Below are 21,920 nucleotides of genomic sequence, written 5' to 3' on the forward strand. Positions count from 1 at the left end.
GATTTGCACCACGTGCAAATTGTAGGGATCAAACAACAAGACTTAAAGAGGCCGAAAGGCTACTAGAGAGGTATGAAACTAATGATGTGACAATGCATATTGTGGACGAGCCCCGATATTGGTTTAAAATATTGAGCTTGACAAAACCGAATGTATGGTATAATGTATCGCTCCAATGTTCATATTGTGATTGCCAAGACCCTACGAGTAAATGTAAGCATATACTCGGCATCAGGATGATTATTGAGAGGCACATGCCACATCTATGTGGGTCCCTCGACCGTGCAACAATTTTGGCATGTATGGAGTCCATTGAAGAAATAGGTCAGACGCTGGTGTATCACCTAGGTGCATCGAAACCAACCAAAGAAGAAGACCGTGGATCCATAGGGCGTAAGCAAGCAATTGGTGCAAAAAGGGGAGCATCAATCAACATTTCACAAGATCTTATTGGCAGCTCCCCAAACACTTGCAAGGCACACACAGGAAAAATGCAAAGAGGCGCAAGTCGAGCTAGGAGGCGGTTGCCAATATGTGCAACAGAGGCGGTTGGGCGACCTCTGCACAACTTTATTTTTCGCGCCTTCTTCATTATCGAAATTCGACGATGCAGATTGCACGCGCCTTCTCTGAGCAACCTGCATCGTCTGTGGCCGTGATTCCCTCACCAGCCCTCTTTATGATTTGTGTCATAATAGACACGTCGTTCGTACATACATACATACATACAACCGCGATTCCCTCACCAGCCCTCTTTATGATTTGATGCAGAATAGACACGAGCATGTATGTATGTATGTATGTATGTATAGACACGAGCATGTATGTATGTATGTATGTATGTATGTATGTATGTATGTATGTATGTAGGCGAGGGCTGAAACGCCGCTAACACACACACACACACACTTTCCCTGCCTTGCCCGCAACAACTACTGAGAAGAGGAAAACACAGAAAAGCAGAAAACAGGAAACCCTAAAAACGAGAGCAGATCAGGCTGCCTGCTCCGTGAACAGGAGTGTCAGCAATCCATTAAAACTGCGCAGATTTGCCTGCTCTCGAACCCTAAATTATGTTGGAGAGCCTGCAAAACAGAGAGCAACACACACATACACACAAATTCACACGACAAAAGGCATACTCAGGAGAGTAAACCCGATCACCAAAGATACAGAGATACAGGAGATGAAACACTAAAGCTGGAGAAGAAATCCTCGCAGTGAGGAGGCAGGAACATGGGGGGAAGCCCCGAAACATGGGAAATGATCCTAAAACATCGGGAAAAACCCCTGAAGCAAGGGGGACTAGCAGTGTAATAATCCCCCCCCTTCCCCACACAGAAAAAGTGCACAAAAACCCTAAAACAAAGGGCCACGAAACCCTAAGAAAGAGAAGTAACGAAGCACATAGTGGATGATGGGGCAAACTGGGGGAGGATCTTTTTGTGACTCACAAGAAGGAAATTCTGAAGACGCATCAATTAGGCCTGACATCATTGACGGATTTGAACGCGAAAGTGTGGCTCTTCTAGACTATGTTAACAGTCTCGAAGCTCAACTAGAGCAACAGAAGGTTAGCTTCGAACATCGAGAAGGACGTCTGAAAGCCGATAAGAAAGCTCTTGAAGAAGACTTTGCTCAACGTGAAGCTACGCTCAAGGCGGAGAGAAGGGTTCTTGAAGAGAAGCTTCATCATACACTTGATCAACTTGGTCGAGCCCAGAAGGCGATTGCACATGAGGATCGTAAACGGTATGCCCATGTTGAAACCATTCGTAATCTCAAGCTTGATGTTCGAGCTGCCCAAGAACTCCTTCAAAATGAACGGGAACGGTCTAAGGTATATGATTAGATAGATGACTGTATATGTAGATAGTACATAGATATATAAATGTATGTCTGGGTCTATAAGGAGATAAGATTTTGTGGTCTTCCTTGGTATATGTGCAGCATCTGATCACAGATGGATACGTTTCACTATTGTCTTCAGATGTCAAATATGAACTATGGTACCAATAAGAAAGAATGAAGATATATGAATGTCTTTTAGGGGCTAGAATGGCCCATGACATCGAGCAAGAAATTAAGACGATATTGTTGTCTCATCTATGGGTTAGATTAGACATTGCTTCTCAGCAGGGTACAACCCTTATAGGATAAAAAGAAGGAGATCTGGACCCAAATCTATGGGTTATTAAAAGCAGCGCTTACCACTGTGGTAATGGCCCAAATATGTGAAAGACATAAATATTTGCTGCTGTGAAGGCAGAGAGACTAGAATATTTATCATTCAAAATAGAATGAAATTGATGCACTTCGTGGAGGAGAGGATGAATGTAGGCATATGCAGACATTAATGAAAAACGAAGTTTTTAATTCCGATACTATTAGTTTTGATGCAGATATTAATGAAGCTAGGTGTGCATTAGAAGAGAAAAAGACATAAATGGTATATTAACTTACTTGTCATATAAGTAGCTCAAGATAATTGTAGTGGAGTCCTTGTCTCAGAAGGAAGATGTTTCTCAAAAACTTGCATTTTGGGAAAATTTACATTCTTTCGTTTTGATCCTGGCAATAAAATGTTACTACGTTACAGGGGTTAGAAGACCAACTTGTTGAGTTCAAAGAACAATTTAGGTTGAGAGAGCAAGCACACAATAGGAGGCATCTCAAGTATGAAATGGAAAAGGCGAAGCTGGAGGAAGAGACAGCTACACTGAAAAAAAAAGTTACACTTGGTTGGATATTGGGTTGCTTGTCAGGTACATAAAAAACTGAAAAAACAAGAGAACACAAAAAAGACATAAATGGTCAGGAACTTCAGGATTCCCTTAATATTAATGATTGGATGAATTGATGTGTTATGACACCCTAAACATTAGGATAGAAAATGAGGCTTGCCTTTCGAAAGTTTCAAAATTGCTATTCAATGATAAAGAGCCACTAATTTTATTCCCCCTCTAAATTCTAATCCTGGATCTTTTAGTTTAGTTTGGAATCTGAATGTTGCTTATTGATGGCCATGCTTCTATGTATGGCAGAGGTTTATCTCCGCATGGAGAATGAATCTGAGCCTGAAAAGGGTGTTAAGGTAATAGGTCAGCTATTTAAAGATGACGGGAAGCTTGCTAGGCTTGAATCTATCGAAAAAGAAGTTAAAAGGCTAATCAGTGATCCGGTTGCTAATCATAATCAAAAGCATCCTGCCACATCTCCAAGGAAGGTAGTTTTTTCTGTTATTTCATACATCAAAGGTTGTCTTTCGTTTGGTTATTGCAGTACATCAAATGTAGTCTTTTTCAGTTTATCTTCATATAACGAAGGTAGGTTTTTGTTTGTTTCTCCATTTACTGTGTACATCAAATGTAGTTATTTTGGTTACTAGTTTTCACAATTATGAAGGATAATGAGTAAATATATATACATACATATATACATATATATATATATATTGATGAGGTCCATCTGTTCAGGTGCAAGGAGGTTTTGTATTAGAAAGTGAAGGAGATTTGGAATTGGATGTGTACTTGGACACATCCATTACTGTTGGGGCAACACATGGGATTAGTAGGCCGTTTCGATATGTTCGATCTGTGATGGATTTAGAGCATGAATACCATCACCATCTACATGGAACCCAGAGTGTCTCACCTTGCCCTTTGGAAGACTAAAGAATGGCAAAATCCACTTCAAATCTATGCGAAGGATCCAAAGTTTCTTTTACTTTATTGTTGATTTTTGACTTAATTCTTGGAAGCATTTTTTATTACATAATGTAAAACCTCAAATCAAATTCGGCTTTTTGAAAAGCCGAAGGTACGACTGAGAAGAGGAAAGATGCAATGTTGAAAAGCACTCAGGAAATGCATTATATGCTCGTATGAAAGAATGTGATGATACTCGAGGCTTTGTACCAACTTATGGTGTCAAACTCAAATTACAATCGAGTTGTGTATCAATACCATGTAAGATAAAACAAATTTTCAAGGAAAATAAGTTTTTATTGATTGTACTCTCTATCTTGTTGGCCATAATAACATCTACACATCTATGTCTCATACCAGGTTGATGTATAGGGAGGAGGTAGGACGGTCATAAATCAGTTTCATGTGTAGGGAAGAGGTGGGATGGTGCTATGAAGCAATTGTATCATGATATAAAAACGAATTCAAATATTATATTGAGTGAGATTTGTGAGGCTCGAAACTAAAACTTGTGTCAAGCATCGAATCGAATACAAACCATTATGATAAGGTTTTCTTTATGTCTCATTATTATAATTGCATCTTATGTATATTCCATATGTGGTGATTGTGTCATGCATCACATGTATGCCACTTGGTGGTTATACATCACATGCATTGCATGCATTCTTACATACATCACATGCATGGGAAGCATGTAGTCATGAAGGAATCAATTAATCAAGTGGTTGAGAAGAAAAATACATTTATCAAGGTATTAAGTTAGCTCATTTGGAAAGTACCTCATGTCTCATGATCGAAGTCAAGGGTTGAGTCGGAGTTTGGCATAGATAAGGTGATTTTACAATTGACTATTGTAATTTTTGTAAAATCTTGTATTCTCAATTTAATAAAGCTTATTTTTATCAATTACTCTTTACTTTTTGAATGATACATTATCTCCATCTCGTTGGTGCTTGTCTCTCTCATTTTCATTACAAACTCCTTGTTCATAACCTTGATGGTTCGATGCATTGATCACGAACTTTGCGATAAAAAATTGGTGAACCCGACACGAAGTGTCAACGAAGGAGTCTTCGATAGAAGAAATGCCTAAGAGTGGCTTCAATGCAAATATGGTCAACTTCATGATTACCAGGACGAGCTGAATGGTACAAAAGCAAACTGTGGCTAACTGATTGGAAAGTGAGTTGACACTTGTTGGTACAATCGTCGCGGGGGTTGGTTCTTGCCACTCCTCCTGTGTAAACTGCAATGCCCGCTAGCATTTAGTCTCAATAGGCGGGGTGGATAGTGCCAAGGGCTTCTTGGAGTCGATGGCCAGGTGAGGTAGGTAGAGCACCGAGAGATAGTGAACGACTATGGCCAACAACTTCTTTCCCGCTTGTAGTGCCAAGATCCCTATGTAGAGAGCCTCTCCTTTCACAGAGCCCCAATCAATTCTCTCCCCTTGATATGCCATTGTGATGAAACCTACCTTCTTCTTGGGCATGGCGTATGTGGTGGGGTGGACACTGGCTACTTCGAGTAGGAATTTTGCGAGTTCCTAGAAGAACTCATTTGGTCCTGCCTACTTTTAGTATGCCTTGGCCGAGGTGGAGTACACCCCAAAATATGCTTCAAGGAAATTTGGAGGTGGAACCTCCATATCATGATGGCCGCCATGTTTCAGGTTGAGTGTTGTACGAAGTTGGTCGTTGGTGAGGCGGTCGGCATTGATCCTCATACTAACCTTGTGAGTTTCTAGGTGAGGAGGCGCATTAACAACTTTGAGGTAACCACCTAGGCCATGCCTCCTTAGCCAGGTGTGAAGCTCGTAAGAGATGTCGATTGGCATGATGTTGGCTTCTTCTGCGTTGGGAGATGCAGGGGGTGAAGAACTTTGTCAGAGAACTTGGAGAGTTTGTGCTTCTGCTACTTCTTCTTCACTCAAAATGAATCTATCCCTATGCAAAGACGGTTTTTGTAGACATTGCTTTTCCTGAGGTGTGGATGTGTGCCCTACATTCAGAATCCTTTTTGCCATTACGTTGTGTAAATGCCACACATCGGGAAAGAACTTGTACTTGCTTTCTTGAGTGTAACTGTGCATGCTCATGCAGTTAAATACTTCTTGGTGGGGTTTTGTCTTTTCATAATTACACCTAATTTACAAGTTAGGGTAGGTGGGGTCCCTATCATGATTGTGGCGGGATGGTACCATCATCCCCTTTTTTACCTACTTTTGTCAACTCATTGTCTCGATTTTTGTTTATGAATGGATTTAGGGGTGTGGGCCAGAGATAGGGTTTCAATCTGAACCCATTGACCCATTTCAACATTACTTCTCCAGCTAAAAGTACCGATCTAATATGTCCTGGTCCATCGAAACCGTAATGTCCCCAACATTTGTCGGAACCGTGTCTGAAAGACCAAAATACTTCTTTGCCAATGCCAAAGGATTGCTCATTACCTTTTTGGTGCCAATTGACAAAGGCTTTCTATCGATGTTGGTTCTGTTCGAGTTTGTTCAAGCTTGTGATTCATGCTTCCTCGAGCTGAGTAATTGCTCTAAATGTCTCTATTCAGACTCGGCTTCCGGTAATCACTCAATTGTCTGAACCCGCAAATTCGGCACTTGAAATTCAATTGGCATGACTACCTCCAATCCGAACGCCAATCAAAACGGGGTCGAATTTATGCTTGTTTTGTATGTCATGCGATATTCCCAAATAGCACTTTGCAATTTCTAATCCCAATCCATTCCATTCTCGTTCACGATTTTCTTTAGGATGGTTTGTAGGGTCTTGGTGGTCAATTCGGCTAGACCATTCGCTTGGGGGTAGTAGGGTGTGCTCTTCTTATGAACCACGACATAGTGATTCATGAGGTCGTGTACCAAGTTGTTGAGGAAGTGGCTCCCCTGGTCACTTATCAATTCGATCGAACACCCATAACTGCACAAATGTTTTCATCGATGAATTTGGTCGTAGATGCAACTGTGTTATCCCTCAGTGCTTTGGCTTCGACCCACTTGGTGCAGTAATCCGTCACAACAATGATGTAACGATTTCCCATTCGTGCCATACCCGGTTGGAATGGGCCCACAAAACCGAGACCCCACTTTTGAAAAGGTTTGAGTGGTAGGATAGGTTGATGAGGCATTCGTGCTTGTTTTGTCGGCTACCCCATTGGCATAAGTCACATTGCTGACAGAACTTCACCGCGTCCTTTTGCATTGTTGGCCTCCAAAAGCCACTCTTCCATACCTTTCGGGTTGTTGCCTCTCTAGCATAATGCCCACTTGCAATGCCGTAATGTGCTTCGCAAAGGATCACGTCTATTTCAAACCATCAAACCGCACATCGCTAGATGCCATGTACGCCCTTATGGTACAATGTGTCGTGGAGTAAGCAGAACTGCCAGTTTGGATGGCCAATCGCTTCCTTTCATCAAGTGGCATGTTGACAGGTGATAGGCCCGAGGTGAGGAAATATGTCATGTCCTCAATCCACTTGTCCTCAGGGTCCTAATACGGATAATCGGGATTGGCCGAGTCTATTCAAAGAATTAACCCATCCGGGAAGTAGTCTTGTACGTCGTCAATTGTTTCCCTAGACTCGAGTCGACTTAGATAGTCGGCAACGACGTGTTGGACCCTTGGCCTGTGATGAATGTCAAATTCAAATTCTTATAATAAGAGCATCTATCTGGCCAATCTGCTCGTAAGTGATTGTTTCGTGACTTGGTATAGGAGCCTCGAGTGATTGACATGAAAAGTAAATTTGCGGCCGAGTAGGTAATGCCAAAACTTGGTTACACTATAGATAATCCCGAGGGCCTCTCTTGGTTGTCCAATAATTCATTACTGCTGCCGAGAGACGATGGCTTGCATAATAGACTAGTCGGTACTAGTGCTGCATCAACACGCTGCCAATTGCCATATCAGAGGTGTCAACGAAAACGTGGAAGGGTTGCGTCCAATCCGGTGGTTGGACGATAGGTGCCTAGGGACGATGGGTGCCTAGGACACCATTATTTTCAAGGCGTGTTATGCCTTGTCCTTGGTAGAGGTTCACCGAAACGGCATGCAGTGAACTTAGTCTACCGTATGTAAGAGTGTCGCAAATTCTGCCAAGTAGCGGAGCATTCGGCTATGCCACCGAATTTGTCCTAGAAATTGGCATAAGGTTTTCATATTTTTAGGTGCGGGTGCATTGAGGATAGGTTTCACTTTATCAAGATCGTCCGTGATTCCCTCACGACTAACAATGTGCCCTACTGTGCTCGGATGGTGACGTTGAATGCACATTTTGCAGGATTCAAGTTGAGTCATGTTATTCGACATCGAACTAAGCAAAGGCGGAGGTGTTTGAGATGTTCCAGACGTCGGTCGTACACAGAAAAATCATCTAAAAAGACCTATATGAATGCAAGGATGTAATTGTCGGATATTTTCATAATGATCCGCTAAAATGTTGTCGACGTCGTTTTCAGGCTGAACATCGTTACGACAACCACAAAAACTCCCCATTTAGTGATGAAGGTTGTCTTTTCCTGGTTATCTGAGCGCATTCCTATTTGGTTGTACCCACTGAACCCATCCAGGAAGCTATACATTTCGTGGCTTGCGACTACGTTCCATATGCCATGGGTAAAAGGCAAGGGAAAAGCATCGGTGATGGTGGCAACATTGAGTTTCTAGTAGTCGACGCAGACTCGGTTTTTCTTCTTTAGCACGATAAAAATTTGACTAAACCATGTGGCTTGCTTAACTGGTTGAATAAAACCTACGCGCAACAACTTGTCAATTTCCTCCTTCACCCTGGCCACGTAGTTGGGGTTCATGTGGTACCACCTTGTTAAACCGGTTTGACATCTTTATTCAAGTGAATTTGGTGTTAGTAGTACCAAGGTTTGAGGCCCTGCATGTCACTGTATGACCATGTGAAGACATCTTTATACTCTCTTAATAAATCCACCATCGCCAATATCTCGGTCTACGTGAGCTTCCTTGGCGATTTTAATCGGCCGAGGATCCTCGATTGTCCCCAAATTGATTTCTTGCAGTGTCGAGGCCTTAACATGTTGGGAGATCTCCATTTCCTACTCGAGGTCATCTTGGGCATGTCGTAATTCATCCATGGATTTTAGGTTCGGCTCCTGTAAGGTGTCCTTTGCCTCAGTGTCCCTCCTGGACACCGATGGGCTAACTACTTCAATGACATCGATTTCTAACAGCGGTATGATCTTCGGGTTATCGTCTAAGTATCGGTTAACTTCGTCATCATCTGTACATTGGGGTGGTTTCCTTGGTGGTCGTTGTTCGCTCTTCGGTGGGGACGCTGTCGTGAAAATCCGTCACTATGTGCGGATCATGAGACGAAACCGCCGTGGTTCTGGACTAGAAGGATTTAGTGCAACATGTACAACACAAGCAAGTTTTAAGCATAAGACAAGTGGGAGAGACAAATCATTCGTCTATTGCAAAAGAAAATCGATTCTTTATAATTTCAAAATCGTGTTACAATGGGTTGGGTATGGAAATGAGAGATTAATTTTTCAAAGAAAGGAGCCAACAACCATGCAAGGAGTGGTCCGATATGAATACGAGAGATAATTTTTGACAAGAAAGATCGAGTCCCCAAAGCTAGGAGTTTGATATCAATATGTGAGATAAATTGTTTCTCGAAAACACGGAGGGAAGAAGAAGGAAGAGGGGGGGAAAAAGAAAGAAAAAAAACTAGGAGGGAAAAAATGGGACATATATCGAGCTCCTCGTTGATCCTCCTCCCCAATATTACTTTGCATGACCACTTTTAGTTGGATGGCTTCTATTTTTAGTTGCAAGCTTCCATTTTTAGATGCATGCCTTTTACTTTTAGTTGCATGGCCTTCGCTTTTGGTTACATGCGATTGTCCGTATAATTCGGCCAAATGACACAATCATCCATAAAATTTAACCCGTGCGCAATCCGTACATGCGTCGCAACCAAACCGTAGACGCGTCCGTGCGCAAAAGTCCCGACCACGTAGTAGTGTACGCATCCACGCATGCGCGTGTCCCGACCACGCCGTAGTGTACGCATCCGCGCGCGCGCGCGTCCAACCCGCACCGTGTACGCATCCACGCGCAAAAGTCTCAACCGCGCCGTAGTGTACGCATCCACGCGTGCGCGCGTGCCCACACACGCGTCCACGCGCTCGTCCGCACGAAACTTGCACACGCGCGTACATCCGAAGACGTCCACATGGCCATGCACATGCGCATATGCCCGAAGCGTTAACACGACCGTGCATACGTACATACGTGCATACGCCCGAAGCGTTAACACGACCATGCATACGTGCGTACGCCCGAAGCGTGCACACCACACAATGTAGCCCAAGTCACCTTGAACATTCTGTGTTCCACACATTGATAAAATGAATATGTTTTGGTTTCCGTTATATATTCTGGGTTCCAATGTTGTCCTATCTATATGGGATATCTCACAGTTTTGTCTTTTCTTTCTTCTTCTTCAAACTTCACACTCACATAGCTTGATACTTGTTTATTCGTTTCATGCGTAATAAAATACGCTATGAAACTCTTGAAGACACCTATCTATATGAATACATTAAGCTAATCTTAAATAATTATTTTACTAGTTTTCATATTGTGTGTGAAAAACCACACGACATTCACCCCCACCAAACCTGCACATCCACCAGTATGTGCCAATTGTGGTGAGGTTCCTTTTTTTTTTTAATTACTCTTCTTCAACCTCGATGTTCAAGGATACATCATCTAGAGCATCAATCTCAAGATTTGGGGCCTCTCTTCTCTTAAAGATCTTGATCCTCTTCCTTGCTATTGGCAAAGCAAGTCGAGTTCCATCTAACTCCGCTAAAAAATAGGTTGCATTGTTTTCTATTTTCTTGACCATATACGGGCCAAACCATCGTTTCGCGAACTTTCGAGTAGTGCTATATTGATTATCGAGACTACTATCATAGACAAGAACCCAATCTCCTTCAATTTTTCTTTGTCGAAGATGATGCTTTCTATCAAAATTCTCCTTGTTCTTCAATCGAGCTTGGTGCAACCGTTCTATTGCCAATTCGACATCTTCGGGCCTCCGTTCTAGTTGTTGAATCCTCATGGCTAGCAAGTCTTCCCGACTCATTTCCTCTTGCCATGGCAAAGACGTCCACGAAGCAACACTTTGCTCAATAGGCATTACTGGTTTTTGTCCTAATATGAGTTCGACGGGCATATATCCCGTAGTCGTGCTATGTGTAGTTCTATCTGCCCACAATGCATAAGGTAGTGATCGTGGCCAATTTGCCATCTTGCCATCGCAAGCCTTTGCTAGAGCTTTTACAATTGGACTATGTCCTCGTTCCACCTTCCCATTTGCGTCCGGGTTGTACGCCATGGTGAGCGATAATTTGACGCCTATTCTTGAAAAGAACTCTTTAGCTTCATTCGCATCTAATTCTCCCCTATCGGCTACTATTTTGCCGACACATCCGTATCGACAAATAACATCTTCAAGGAGAAACTTACAAACCGCCGAAGTTGTTTTATTCCTTAGCGCCCGTCCTTCTACTTGGTTGGTGAGATCCTCTCTTGCTATCACGAGGTGGATCAGCGCGCAATGGAGGCGGCCGAAAAGAGCAGAACATGTGGCATAATCGAAATGCCGGAAGCACCAGGAGTCATAGCGGCGCCGGAAGCCAGCAAGAGAAGGTTGCAATGAATTGCTGGTACTGTGGTAAGAAAGGCCACAGAGAGAGCAAGTGTTGGAAGAAGAGAGCTGATTCAGACAAAGCCGGATCGAGTGGTAGAGACGCAGGAAGCTGTCAGAAATCGCACTACGCCGAGGGCCTCGAATGAGTCGGAAATGGATCGAGCCCAGCCTTCGTACTGAAGCACAAGGCCAATTTGATGGCCATGAACACCTCGAAATCGAGCGAGGTGCGGTATGTTGATTCCGGAGCGTCGAATCATATGACGAGTCATGAGGAATGGTTCTCGTACTTGGAGAAAACGGAAAAGCAAGGAGTGGTCGAAACTGGAGACGAGACTCCACATACCATCAAACATGTCAGCGAAGTTCCCCTCAGCCACATTAGGTAGAAAGGGAAACTCATGAACGTCTTGCACGTCCCTACAATAACCAAGAACCTGGTGTTGGTCGGTCAGATCGTCAACTAGGGGATGCAAATTCGATTCACGCACCTCGGGTGCTACATCGAAGTGGAAGGCCAAGTTATCGCGCAAGGGCGCCGTGAGGGGAGGATGTTCATCCTCGACACCAATCAAGCCGGAACCGCGTTGTTCACGAAAGAATAGAAGGTCGAGTCGGACATCGACCTATGGCACAAGCGGTTCGGCCACGTTAACTTCCCACGACTTCGTGAAATGCAGACAAAGAATATTGTTTTAGGATTGCCGAAATTTCAGGGCCGTAATGGCCAAGTCTGCGAAGCCTGCCAACTCGGGAAGCAGCACCGACTTCCATTCCCCAATGAGCGTAATCGTAGTCGAAATCCGTTGGATTTGATCCATTCGGATGTGTGGGGACCGGCACAGAACGTGAGTTTCAGTGGTAGCCGTTACTTCGTAACCTTCATCGATGACTTCACTCGGCATACCTAGGCATGTACGATTGCGAAGAAGAGCGAAGCTTTGCATCTTTCTTGAAGGTAAAGAATCTTGCAAAAAGGGAAACAAGGCGTAAGATCAAATGCCTACGGTCTGATGGCGGGAAGGAGTACTTCTCCAACCAATTCACGAGTTATCTACAAAAGGAGGGAATTCGACGTGAATTCTCGTGTAGATATATGCCGAGGCAAAATGGCGTAGCCTAACGGAAGAATCGGACAATCAAAGAATTCGCTAGGGCAATGCTTGAAGAGAAGCATATGCAGAAGTTTTACTAGGCTGAAGCAGTGAGGATGGTTGTTTATTTACAGAATCAAATTTCTGCTAATGGGGGAGTGTCACCACATGAGTTGTATTTCAGGAAGAAGCTGAACCTGGCACACTTGAGGATTTTCAGTAGCATTGCGTATGTGCATGTGTCGAAGGAGAAGAGGAGGAAGTTGGACACCAAAGCCGAGAAGTGTATCTTGGTCTGCTATTCAGACAAACAGAAGGGGTATAAGTGCTATAACCCCCGAACAAAGGAAGTTCGTGTAAGCCGAGATGTCGTGTTCGATGAGTCCGCTTCGTGGTACTTGCCTTCACCTCCAATACCTCATGACTCCATTCCGAATTCTGAAGAAGAGATTAGTGAGACCGAGCTGCCTCCGCATGATGAGGAAATCGGAGTTCTGACAAAGAGTCTGATCTCATCTCAACTAAACGGGCCGAATGAAGGGTTGGGCCAAGATGGCCAACCAAATGAAGAGTCGGCGAGTAGTGGAGACTCAATCATGTTGTCCCCCCATAAAGAACCGAGGAGACTGTTTATGCGTAAAGAAAAAGGGAAGAAGAAAGTGTCGGAATATCATTTCGGTAGTGTCGAGTCAAATCGAAGCGAATCTAACTTCGGGCCAATCGAGAAGGAACCTCCGTGGAAGAGGTCGAAATCTACGAAAAGGTCATGAAATCGGGTAATCACGAATTACGCCAATCTACCCGCCTAAAGAACCCCATAAAACAATACGAGTACAATGAATACATGGCACACCATTACGCGTACATGACACGAGTTGCAGAAGTGTGTGAGACGAAGAGCTATGCAGAAGCGACGGAAGACGCAAACTGGCGTGTTGCAATGGAGGAAGAGATACGCACATTATCGGACAACGAGACTTGGGACCTGGTTGACGCACCTAAAAGTGTTAAGCCAATTGGATGCAAATGGGTGTTTAAGGTGAAATACAACACCGACGGCTCGGTCAACCGATATAAGGCTCGGTTGGTTGCGAATGGCTACGCCTAGAAGCACGACGTAGATTACAACGAGACCTTCGCACCAGTCGCGAAGATGACTATCGTGCGAGTTCTGCTAGCTGTAGCTGCGGCGAAGGGGTGGCATCTACATCAGATGGATGTAAAGAATGCGTTCTTGCAAGGTGATCTTGAGGAACATGTGTACATGGTACAACCTCCTGGATTTCTATCCGAACAGAACACTTTGGCAGTCTGCCGATACAAGAAGGTGTTATACGGACTTAAGCAAGCCCCGCAAGCTTGGAACGCGAAGATTACGAAACGATTGGGTAGAATGGGGCTTACGATGTCCAGATCAGACTCTTCGTTGTTCGTTCGGCAAGGTCGACATGGATCACTTTGTCTTTTACTTTATGTTGATGATTTGGTCATCGCCGGTGCCGACCTAGAAGAAATCGGCCACGTAAAGTCTCAGCTTGTGGCATCGTTCGAAATGAAGGATATTGGCGACCTTCATTACTTCCTCGGGATCGATGTGATCCGCACCCTCGAAGGCATATTGATCAGCCAATGTCACTATGCGCTGAATATGCTCTTTAGGTTCGGGATGGCAGATTGTAAGCCCATCTCGACCCCTCTGGATAGAAACGTAAAGCTTCGCCGAGATTCGGGAAAGACATACGACCCGACACGGTTCGGATAGATCGTCGGAAGCCTAATCTATTTGACAACCACTCGGCCGAATCTCAGTTACCCGGTCGGCTTGATCAATCATTTTATGTCGCAGCCCACGGCCGAACACTTTCAATGCGCACAAAGGATATTGCGATATGTCAATGGCACTAAGAACATGGCATTGCTATATCTGGCAAGCGTAGCCGAACAATTAGTTGGCTACACGGTGTCAGGAATAGTACTAAAACAGAGAGAGAATTAGTACTGGAGAAGGGAAGTACTATTAGTACTAAGAGGACGCGACTGCATAAGACTCCTGAGAGAGGAGAGAGAGAGAGAGAGAGAGAGAGAGAGAGAGAGAGAGAGAGAGAGAGAGAGAGAGAGAGAGAGAGAGAGAGAGAGAGAGAGAGAGAGAGAGAGATGATGATGATAACAGATACTATATTATATGAAGAGTAAGTTCAAAATGGCTATGAGCTCGACCCATGTAACATAAGGTCATGGGTTCGAGTCTTGCCATATCATGACACTATCCCCCCCTTAAGACGACGAGTGTAATGAGTCAGCGCTGATTGAGGATCGGGTTTGTCCCGATACTGTCGATGGAAATCAGCAAGAAGATCCTGAGCATTGGCGACGTGCTCGATGGGTTCCCAAGTACGTTCGCTCAGACTATAGCCAAGCCAATCGACCAAATAATAAAGTTTGTTGCGAACAAATTTGGAGTCGAGGACGGCAACAACTTCATACTCCGGGCCGACATCTAATCGACCAAATAATAAAGTTTGTTGCGAACAAATTTGGAGTCGAGGACAGCAGCAACTTCATACTCCGGGCCGGCGTCTAACTCAAGCGGGGGTGGTGGTGGTGTAATATGATCGGGAATAGTGTTTGCTTTATAAGGTTCAAGAAGGGAACTATGGAAGACCGGATGTATCTGATGATGCGGAGGAAGATCAAGGCGGAATGTGACATCATTAACCTTACCGGTAATACGGAACGGACCGAGTCGTCGATAATCCAACTTGTCGCACGATCGAGTAGTCTTGATGTGATGACGTAAGAGCCATACTCGATCTCCGATGGCAAAAGAGGAAGGAAGCCGATGAAGATCCACATAAGTCTTCTGTGTGTGTTGAGCATGACGGAGATGAGTAGAGAGATCCATCTAGATCTTGCGTAGCCTCTCCAAATGATCCTCGGCACGAGGATTGGTAGGTAGCTCCGAGGTGTCGATCACAGACCAACGAGGATGAGAACTAGTATAAGCATAAAATGGGGAGACCCGAGTCGAGGAGTGAATAGCGTTATTATAAGAAAACTCCGCAAAGTGGAGAATATCAGCCCAATCATCCTACTGATAACTCAGAAAACACCGGAGGTACTGTTCCAACGTTTGATTTGTTCGTTCCGCCAGCCCATCAGTCTGGGGATGGTAGCTAGAGGAGAGGTTACAAGAGACCTTGAGCATCTTGAAGAGATGCTTCCAAAATTTGGAGACGAATTGAGGTCCTTGGTCACTGATGATACTATATGGGAGGCCATGATGCCGAAATACCTCACGCATGACAAGGGCGGTAGTTTCCTCACTAGTGATGGTCTTAGTACACAGCACAGAATGTGCCATCTTAGTATATCGATCAACGATGGTTAAGATAGCATCAAAACCCTTCGAGACCGGCAAATCTGTGATAAAATCAATACAAATAGACTGCCACGGCTTACTTGGAATCGGTAAGGGTTCTAACAAGCCATATGGATGATGTCGTGGCATCTTTGCTCGGTAGCAAGAATCATAGGTCCGAACGTAGTCGTCGACAAAACGTCGCATATGGGGCCACCAAGAAGATCGTTGAACTAGATCCAACGTCTTCATAATACCGAAATGTCCCGTTGTATCGGTGTCGTGACAATTTTGGACGATTTGAAGGCGACAGGAGCAATCGAGAACATATATGAGCTTTTTAAAGAATAATAAACCATCATGATATTCGAATTGTCGGTAGTCCATACCTGGTTGTTGAGACTGGGAACAGGGTGCTGTGCCCGAGAGGTATCAATGTGTGCTAGAATGGCTTGAGCAAAATTGTCCGTCTTCAAGTTAGCACGTATGGCATCGATAATCTAGGAATCTAATGGAGTGTGAAAAATCCGCGTTGTGTGCAAACGTGTTGGTCCCAAGATTACCTGCTTTTGATTATCAAACGCTGGATCACCAAGACGAGGTGCAAGATATGAACGCCGCGATAGTGCATTTGCTTTTCCTTGCTGCTTCCCCAGTCGATATGTGATTTTGAAGTTAAAACGCGTGAGGAATTGGGCCCACCAAGCTTGCCATCGATTTAGTACACGAGCGTTCTGGAAATAAGAAAGATTTTTGTGATCATTAAAGACGATGACCTGATGTGCAGAGCCCTCCAAGAATTGCCTCCATTGCACAAATGAATCCACGATGGCTAATAACTCCTTGTCATGTATCTCGTAGTTGATTTCCGCGGCATCAAATTTGCGCGAATGGAAAGCCACAGGATGTAACTCTTCTTTATCTCCTTGTTGAGAAAGGATGCTACTGAGGGCGAAATCTGATGCGTCAGCCTCCATGATGAATGGTTTGTTTGTATCCACATGAGCTAGAATAGGAGCTGATGTAAAGGCTTTCTTAAGATGCCTAAAAGCCATGTCCGCTTCATTGGACCAAAGAAATGCATGTCCCTTCTTCGTAAGCTGTGTGAGAGGTAAAATAATCTTCGAGTAATCTTGAATAAACTTGCGGTAGAAGTTAGCAAAACCTAGGAAACATTGTACATCTCGTAACAAACGTGGAGTTTCCCACTCTAGCACAGTTTTGACTTTAGCTGGATCCATGGAGATACCCTTTGAGGAGCTACATTTTTCTAGTTTGGCATAAAGACCATTCTCTCAGAGTTGTTTTAGTACTAATTGTACATGAGAATCATGCTCTTCTTGGGTCTTCGAATAACTCAATAGAACATCTAGATAGATGATCAAACAAATATCCAAGAGGTCTCTGACTATATCATTTTCCATGTGCTGGAAGACTGCGGGCGCATTGGTTAGACCGAATGGCATAACAGTATACTCAAAATGCCCATACCGCGTGCGAAAGGCGGTCTTCCATTCGTCTCCTAGTCGGATCTGCACGAGGTTATACGCTCCTCGTAGATCGATTTTTGTAAAAAACTTGGCACCATTTACTCGCTCTAAAAGACTTGACATAAGAGGAAGTGCATACCTATTCCTGATGGTGACCTTATTCAAGCCGCGGTAATCAACGACAAGACGAAGTGATCCATCTTTCTTCTTGACAAAGAAGATGGGTGCACTGGCCGGAGATTTCGAATGACGAATAAACCCGCTTGCCAAGTTCTCCTCTATGTAGGCTCGAAGGACTTCTAACTCGGTTGGTGACAAGTTGTAAATTTGTCCCCATGGTGGGTTTGTTCCTGGTTGTAAATCGATGGGACAATCGTAGGGACGATGATGAGGAAGAGTACCGGCTTTTACCTTGTCAAATACATCAGCATAAGGATGATATTTCGCCAGAAGTTGCACTAAGGATTCCTTCTTAATATTATTGGAAGGATGTACTGATATTGCAAACAGAAACATTGCCTCCTTGTGTCCTTCTTCGCGTAATTGATGGAGTGAAATGATCGAAACTCGATGAATAGATTCTTGGGGTTGTCGATATTGGACTTCTCTTGTTCTCCAATCTATGTCTGGATTCTGTAATTCAAACCAATGTAATCCCAGGACAATGGGATGCTCTGGACTACTAATTATATTAAATGATACCACGCACACAAAACTACCTAGGACAACCTAAATGGGTTCTGACTCTTCTACAATATTCCCGGAAGCAATGGGACGACCATCAATGACTACTACAGATGCGGGGCAAGTAAGTTTTCTTAAGGATATTTAAGAAGCTTGGGCAAAATTTCGATCCATGAAACAGGAATTGGCTCCGGAATCTAAAAGTGCTAGGACATGTACTGGAGGAGTACTTTTAGTACTAACCCTGACTTGGGCTAAGAACACATTGCTAACTTGCTTGGAGGGAATGGAACCACTAATGGGTTGTATTGATCTAGGGCTGTCCAACCAAACGGCTCCTATTTTGGCTGAACTCAGTCGTTTAACTCTTCTTCTAATTGACTAAGGATTTCAAATTTGTTTGAGATACTTGGACTATTAGTACTAAGGGAAGAATTGATTCAGGTTTAGTATAGGCTACGATTTGATTTACCTGTCTTCTTGGCCTATGGGGACAGTTGATTGTGATATGCCCTGGCCCACCGCAATAAAGACATAATCGATTTGCACGTCGTCGTTGTTTTTCTTCTTCCGATAACGGGCCACGTCGACGCATGGTGTCGATCTCCATTGGTGTCGGAGTATTTGCTTGAGATACGTCTCGTGCAAATGGTTTAGCCACGACTGAGGCATATGTGGGCTCCAGCCTAGGGCGTGATATTTGTAATTGACATTCAGAACGTCGTTCGAAAAGGCGGTTGTCGCATCGGACCGCTCGACTAATTGCCTCTATAAGAGACTTTGGTTCTTCGAGGAAGGTTAAGAGTAAATCTTTGACATCGTTTCGCAGGCCATAGCGAAACTGCTCCATTAGTGCCTGATCATCCCAGGGGATATCTGAGGCAAGTAGACGGAAATCTGCCGCATAGGCAGAGGCTGGACGATCACCTTGACGCAATCGTCGGATTTTGTTGATCGTCGTCCTAATGCTGTCAGTCTCTCCCAAGCAAGTTTTTAACTCGATAATAAAGTCTTCAAAGTTATTAAGCAAGGGCAATTGTTTTTCTAGAAGCGGAGCGAAGCATGCCAAGACTGAGCCGCTAAGCAACGTGCCTATTAGGCCGATTCGGGACATTACATCAGTGGGGTATCGGGAAGGATGCCTTTGAATGACTAAGCGTACCTGATTAAGAAATCCCTTGAATTGCAATCGCATTCCATCGAATTTCACAGCAAGTCCAACCTTGGGCTCTTTATGAAATCCTTGGGGACTTGATCCTTGTTGTTGCAACACTACGATGGTTGCTTCGAGTTGTTGTACACATAACACTAACTCCCCATGTTGTTGTTGCAAATCCCCATATTGTTGCTGCGTTTGTTGTTTTTCTAGAGAGATTTGTTGAAGATCCCCTAACAATCATTGGTTTTCTTGTTCCAAGGCAACACATTTTTCTTTTAGACCCTGTAGCTCGAAGAAAACATATTGATATTCTTGGGCGCTAACAGTAGCCATAGTATTGGAAAAAAAAGGGGTAAGAGGATGAGGGAAACCGAAAAGAAGACTAGAGGCATATCGGTTCAAACAGTCACGAATAGTACTAAAATAGAGAGAGAATTAGTACTAGAGAAGGGAAGTACTATTAGTACTAAGAGGACACGACTGCGTAAGACTCCCAAGAGAGGGAGAGAGAAGAGGAGAGGAGAGAGAGAGAGAGAGAGAGAGAGAGAGAGATGATGATGATAACAGATAATATATTATATGAAGAGTAAGTACAGAATAGCTATGAGGCTTAACACTGGCGTTGAACCGATTTCGTTCAACATAATGCCTTGTGCCTCCTTTTATAGTGTTCTCAAGAGGAGTCTTGAAGCTTCTAGAATGTTCTAGAGAAATCTGGAATATACATTAATTTCCTATAATCAAACTTAAATGAAAATAATATCCTATGTATTACAATAGATGGTATAATGGTCAAGAGCTCGACCATATAACATAAGGTCATGGGTTCGAGTCTTGCCATATCATGACACTATCCCCGAGTCTTGCCATATCATGACACTCGAATGCCGATTGGGCCGGAAATGCCCACGATCGTAGATCCACATCTAGATACGCATTCTCATTGGGCAGTGCGGCGATTGCGTGGAAGCGTTATTGAGCACGGAGGCCGAATATCGAGGGGCGACTATCACTACCTATGAGCAAAGTCATTTGGCTGAAACTGCTATTACGGGATTTGCATGTGGAGGTGTCCGATCCGACGATGATCTATTGCGACAACCTCAATAGTATCCACCTTGCGAAAAATCCTGCATTCCACGCCTAGACCAAGCACATTAAGGTGCACTACCATTTTGTCCGCGAACGTGTCCTTTTTGGTGAAGCCCCATGGGTCAGCAAATTGCCGACATCTTCACCAAGACCCTTGGTCTCGACAAGTTGCATCATTTCTGGGATGAGTTGGGTTTGCGTCAACTTGACATGCCAAACTTGAGGGGGAGACAGGAACAGGAGCGTGAACGTGAAAGGAGCGGTAGTGATCGTGATGCCAAATCGGATGAAGAATTCGATTTCGGGTCGGCTGAAGAAGACGAAGAAGAAAACAGGGGTTGTAATCGCAAGGAAGAGCCGAAGACAACTGAACAAAGGGGAAATATAGCCAAGAAGGGCGTAAAGGCCAAGAAAAAGACATGGTCTGATGTAGTCAAGGGCCTGAAAACAGAAGACGAATTGGAGATAGCCAATTCGGGCGAAAGTGAAATTGAATCAGCAGTGACAAATTCAATCGAAATGTTCGATTCAGACATTACGAATCAACTGAGGGCCAAGCAAAGGAAAGTTCAGGGAAAGAGGTGCCAACACTGTGACAACAAGGGAGCTGAGAAGGGCCACATGAGCAGACAAGCCGACTGAAAGGGTCGAAGCGCGCCGAATCCAACGGGTTGAGGAGCGCGAGCGAGGTGTGAAGCCAGGAGAGGCCGGAGCGAAGATCCGGAAAAGCAGATGGAACCTCAAGTTGAGCTTGAGGGGGAGTGTTGAGAGACAAGCTCAACATTGTGTGCATAAACGGGTGTGTAACCCAATGCGTAGACTGGGTGCGTAAAACAGTTGGATAAAAGATATAGAAAAATGATTTGGTGGATGGGATGCGAGACACTTGCTTCATGATGCATCACTAGATTCCTCTATAAATGAGGCCTTTCTACAACACCAATGTATCATGACATGGGACAAATGTGGAGGCTCACGTTTCACACATTATACTACACATGTTGCACCTAACTACAAAACCATATTCTTTGCAGAACGGGGAAACCGTACACATCGATACGTGTTAGAGCCCATATTGTTATCTGCCATTCGAACCATTGCTTCCATGCGACTTAGCTCACATGCATTGCGATGTGAGACAGGGCGTTGGGGCACAAGTGATGAGAGTGGTCAGCTATGCACACTTTGCTCTAAACAAGTTCACGAGTCTGAGTATCACACTTTGATACAATGCTCTGCCTTTGATCATATTCGACCATGATTTCACATCTCTTCGACCGAGCCCAATCCTTGCATGAATTCCTCTCACAACCACAATGTGCACTCTCGATTGCAACATCCATTGGTAAAGTTCTTGAACATCAAGAGTCACTACTCACTTTCACACGTATCACGTGAAATGTAATATTTTTGGTCTCATAGGTCATATTTGACCTCCGAAGAAGATAATATAATCTATCTATCTATATATCTATCTATCTATCCCTTCCTTAAGGCTTCTTTGATTTTTGTGGGTGTTCTTCGGATGGAAATCGGGAGACCAAGCATTTAATATAGTAAGTGGGTTCTCTCCTTATCTCTAAAGGAAGGGGGGAGAGGGATTAGGGATTAGGGCTTCTTT

At 44.0% G+C, this 21,920-nt stretch overlaps 2 protein-coding genes across 2 annotated transcripts; one reads left to right on the forward strand and one right to left on the reverse strand.

Moving 5' to 3' along the window:
* The first annotated feature begins 950 nt into the window (after window positions 1-950).
* On the forward strand, window positions 951-4,015 carry LOC147864325 (uncharacterized). The gene is made up of 4 exons (XM_087320581.1): window positions 951-1,840; window positions 2,600-2,765; window positions 3,045-3,226; window positions 3,477-4,015. Exons 1-4 carry the CDS (start codon window positions 1,415-1,417, stop codon window positions 3,672-3,674), a joined length of 972 nt encoding a protein of 323 aa, XP_087176707.1. The 5' UTR covers window positions 951-1,414; the 3' UTR covers window positions 3,675-4,015.
* Window positions 4,016-10,438: 6,423 nt separating this feature from the next.
* LOC147864326 (uncharacterized) lies at window positions 10,439-11,107 on the reverse strand. Its single transcript, XM_087319745.1, has one exon. The coding sequence runs from the start codon at window positions 11,105-11,107 to the stop codon at window positions 10,439-10,441; it is 669 nt and encodes a 222-aa protein (XP_087175871.1).
* Between the last annotated feature and the right edge of the window lie 10,813 nt (window positions 11,108-21,920).

Source organism: Azolla caroliniana, unplaced genomic scaffold (genome assembly GCF_043228905.1).
Source record: "Azolla caroliniana isolate FFs.n. ecotype wild unplaced genomic scaffold, voAzoCaro1.0.p SCAF_5, whole genome shotgun sequence".
Lineage (NCBI taxonomy): Eukaryota > Viridiplantae > Streptophyta > Polypodiopsida > Salviniales > Salviniaceae > Azolla > Azolla caroliniana.

Excerpts from the sequence above, each read along its gene's own strand:
- LOC147864325 (XM_087320581.1), top strand. The coding sequence starts at position 1,415 with ATGATGGGGCAAACTGGGGGAGGATCTTTTTGTGACTCACAAGAAGGA. Across the intron at positions 1,841-2,599 it reads ATGAACGGGAACGGTCTAAG|GGGTTAGAAGACCAACTTGT; the intron begins GTATATGATTAG and ends ACTACGTTACAG. Across the intron at positions 2,766-3,044 it reads GATATTGGGTTGCTTGTCAG|AGGTTTATCTCCGCATGGAG; the intron begins GTACATAAAAAA and ends TATGTATGGCAG.
- LOC147864326 (XM_087319745.1), bottom strand. The coding sequence starts at position 11,107 with ATGGCGTACAACCCGGACGCAAATGGGAAGGTGGAACGAGGACATAGT.